The sequence below is a fragment of the Manis javanica genome, chromosome 15, assembly GCF_040802235.1.
Source record: "Manis javanica isolate MJ-LG chromosome 15, MJ_LKY, whole genome shotgun sequence".
Lineage (NCBI taxonomy): Eukaryota > Metazoa > Chordata > Mammalia > Pholidota > Manidae > Manis > Manis javanica.
Window position 1 is genome coordinate 66,586,265 of NC_133170.1, and position 2,549 is coordinate 66,588,813.

The 2,549-nt window shown below is 48.8% G+C and overlaps 1 protein-coding gene across 5 annotated transcripts in view; it reads left to right on the plus strand.

Annotated features, from left to right (window-relative positions):
* The window catches only part of LOC140846538 (uncharacterized), a 28,005-nt gene that overhangs the window by 15,339 nt on the left and 10,117 nt on the right, over positions 1-2,549 (plus strand). The window contains exon 3 of one of the 5 annotated variants that reach the window (XM_073223285.1): positions 2,145-2,227. The exons of 3 other annotated variants lie outside the window; for them this stretch is intronic. In XM_073223285.1, the coding sequence (XP_073079386.1) occupies positions 2,145-2,227 (83 nt within the window). Of the gene's footprint in view, positions 1-2,144; positions 2,543-2,549 lie in introns of those variants that run through there. One more of the 5 variants, XM_073223283.1, reaches the window with a different exon arrangement.

Here is a 2,549-nt window from a genome sequence, read left to right on the forward strand (position 1 = left end):
CAAAGTGAGAGAAGCCCAAGTTCAAGAGAAAATTGAAGAAATTATCAAAGAAATATAACCTCCCTTAGAGTATCACCCTCTAGCCTTGCCCAAGTCTCATGGCATAGATCTTGACACCCAGACTGCTGATAACCTAAAAGCCACCCATAGCGCACTAAACGCTACTAACCCCAGCCTTGGTGAAAATTGCTGGCTATGCATGACCCTTGGTACACCTATGCCCCTCGCAATTCCCACTAACGCTACTAATATACTGCCAGAACAGAATTGTACTCTTAACTCACCCTTTAGAGTACAGCCTATAGGATTTAACTCATCCGTATGCATACAAAAGCAGCCCCAGAATAATAGTAATGACGTAAACGTAGGATTTGCCTCTTTTACAGATTGCTCCCAAGTTTTCAATTATTCCTCATCTATTTGCCCCACTATTGGACAAGTCTTTGTCTGTGGAGGAAACCTCGCCTTTACTGCCCTACCCACAAATTGGACTGGGTTATGTGTGCAGGCCAGTCTTCTCCCAGATATTAATATTATCCCAGGAGAAGAACCTATCCCCATACCCAACCTTGAGTATATAGCAGGGCATCCACGCTCTAAAAGAGCCATCCAGCTTATCCCACTCCTAGTAGGCCTCGGGATTACTACCGCAGTAGCCACAGGAACGGCAGGAGCAGAAATAGCTGTACATTCCTACCATAAGTTGTCCCATCAACTAATCAACGACGTCCAAGCCCTCTCAGGAACAATTAATGATCTCCAAGACCAAATAGACTCTCTAGCAGAAGTAGTTTTGCAAAACTGTAGAGGCTTAGACCTCCTCACAGCAGAACAGGGAGGCATGTGTTTAGCTTTACAGGAAAAGTGCTGTTTCTATGCCAACAAGTCAGGCGTTGTCCGAGACAAGATAAAGACCCTTCAAGATGATCTCGAAAGAAGACGGAAAGAACTCCGTGACAACCCTCTCTGGACGGAACTAAATGGGCTCCTCCCCTACCTTCTCCCCATCTTAGGCCCGTTCCTGGGATTAATACTAGTACTTTCCTTTGGCCCCTGGGCTTTTAAAAGACTCACCCAGTTAATTAAAAAACAGATCGACTCCCTCATAGCAAAGCCCATCCAAGTTAATTATCATCGCCTTGCATTAGCTGATCGAAGTGTAGATCCTTACATAGAGCCTTGTGCCAAGAGAGACCCAGCAGTAACTTGGAAATAAAAAGAGCCACGTCAAGGTTTTCTCGTCCTGTTCCTTGACAATGTTCCTGGGCAACTAAGACGGGTAGTCAATGACGGGTAATTAAGAGGATATACCTGCAAGAACAGATATAAGACCTCTAGTTAAAAGGGGCCGATCTAATACTGGGGCAAGCTCCTATATGTATAGGCCGATCCAGTATTGGGGCAAGCTTCCCTGAATATGCCAGGCCGACTCCGAAAGGAGGCAAGCTCCTGGAAACAGAGGCCAGGTATAAGACCTCTAAACCTAAGACAGGCACCGTCTACCCAGAAGATAAGTGGCTCAAAGCACCCTAAGTAGTGCTTCAACCCCTCCTAAAAGAACAGAAAGGGAGGAGATGCCGGAGACCAAAGAGCCTCCACCCACAAAATGGCGAACTCCCTGCGTCTCTTCCGGGTTCTCTGCTCCCGCTGGCGCCAACCAAAGCCCAGTCACCCCTTTACACCTTCCCGCCAGCGTCACCTAAGGTCCAATTGCCTTTTGACCCACCCCTTCCTTGCTGACCTGTATAAGTTAAGCCTACAAACAAACTGTGCCAGCTTGATCAGACATCCTGTCTTGCTGGTCGTTCTTTGTGTCCCTTGCTTGTTTCATTTCTGCAGGCGTCTCCGGCACACTCCACGTTCGTCCCGCGGGCCGGGACACTCAATAAACTTGATTTTTATGGGGACTTGGGGGAAATGACAAAAAGGGGGTGAGGCTGCAGTGCTGTGATTGCTTTATTCTTTCTACCCGTATTTTGAAGGATTGTTTTGTTTTACCGCACAGAGCTGTTAGCACTTTGAAATCATATCTTATCAAAGAACACGCAAAATGTTTTCCTCAGCATTAGGACGGATGCAAAAGTATCAATATAGCCTGGAAAAAAATTCGTTTTTCTTATGTCCTATGGCTCGGATTACCACAGAGGAAAGTATCTCCATCAAGGCCTCTGCTGCCTCCTCCCCAGCAGGATAGACCCTGAAGACAGACTGCATAGATTCCAAGGAGGTGGGCACAGGGACCCTCCAGCTCAGACAGCTTTCTCCAGAGGCCTGGGGGGATCTGCCCAGGATGGTCCCGTCAGACCCAGCACCCCAACCCCCGAGTCCAACCCCCAGCCATGAAGAACCCTGGGCATGGGCCCCACCCAGCCTGCAGCCTCGCTGTGCACAGCCCCCAGGGGCAGCCATATCATGACATGCTTAGTGGTGTATCAGCCCAAGGCAGAAAAACAGGGCATGGCCCTGGAGTCCCTACAGAGGCCCGAGGGTCAGGCAGCCACAGGGTACCCCACGCAGGTGCCCAGCTTGATGGTCTTGTCTCTTTGCAG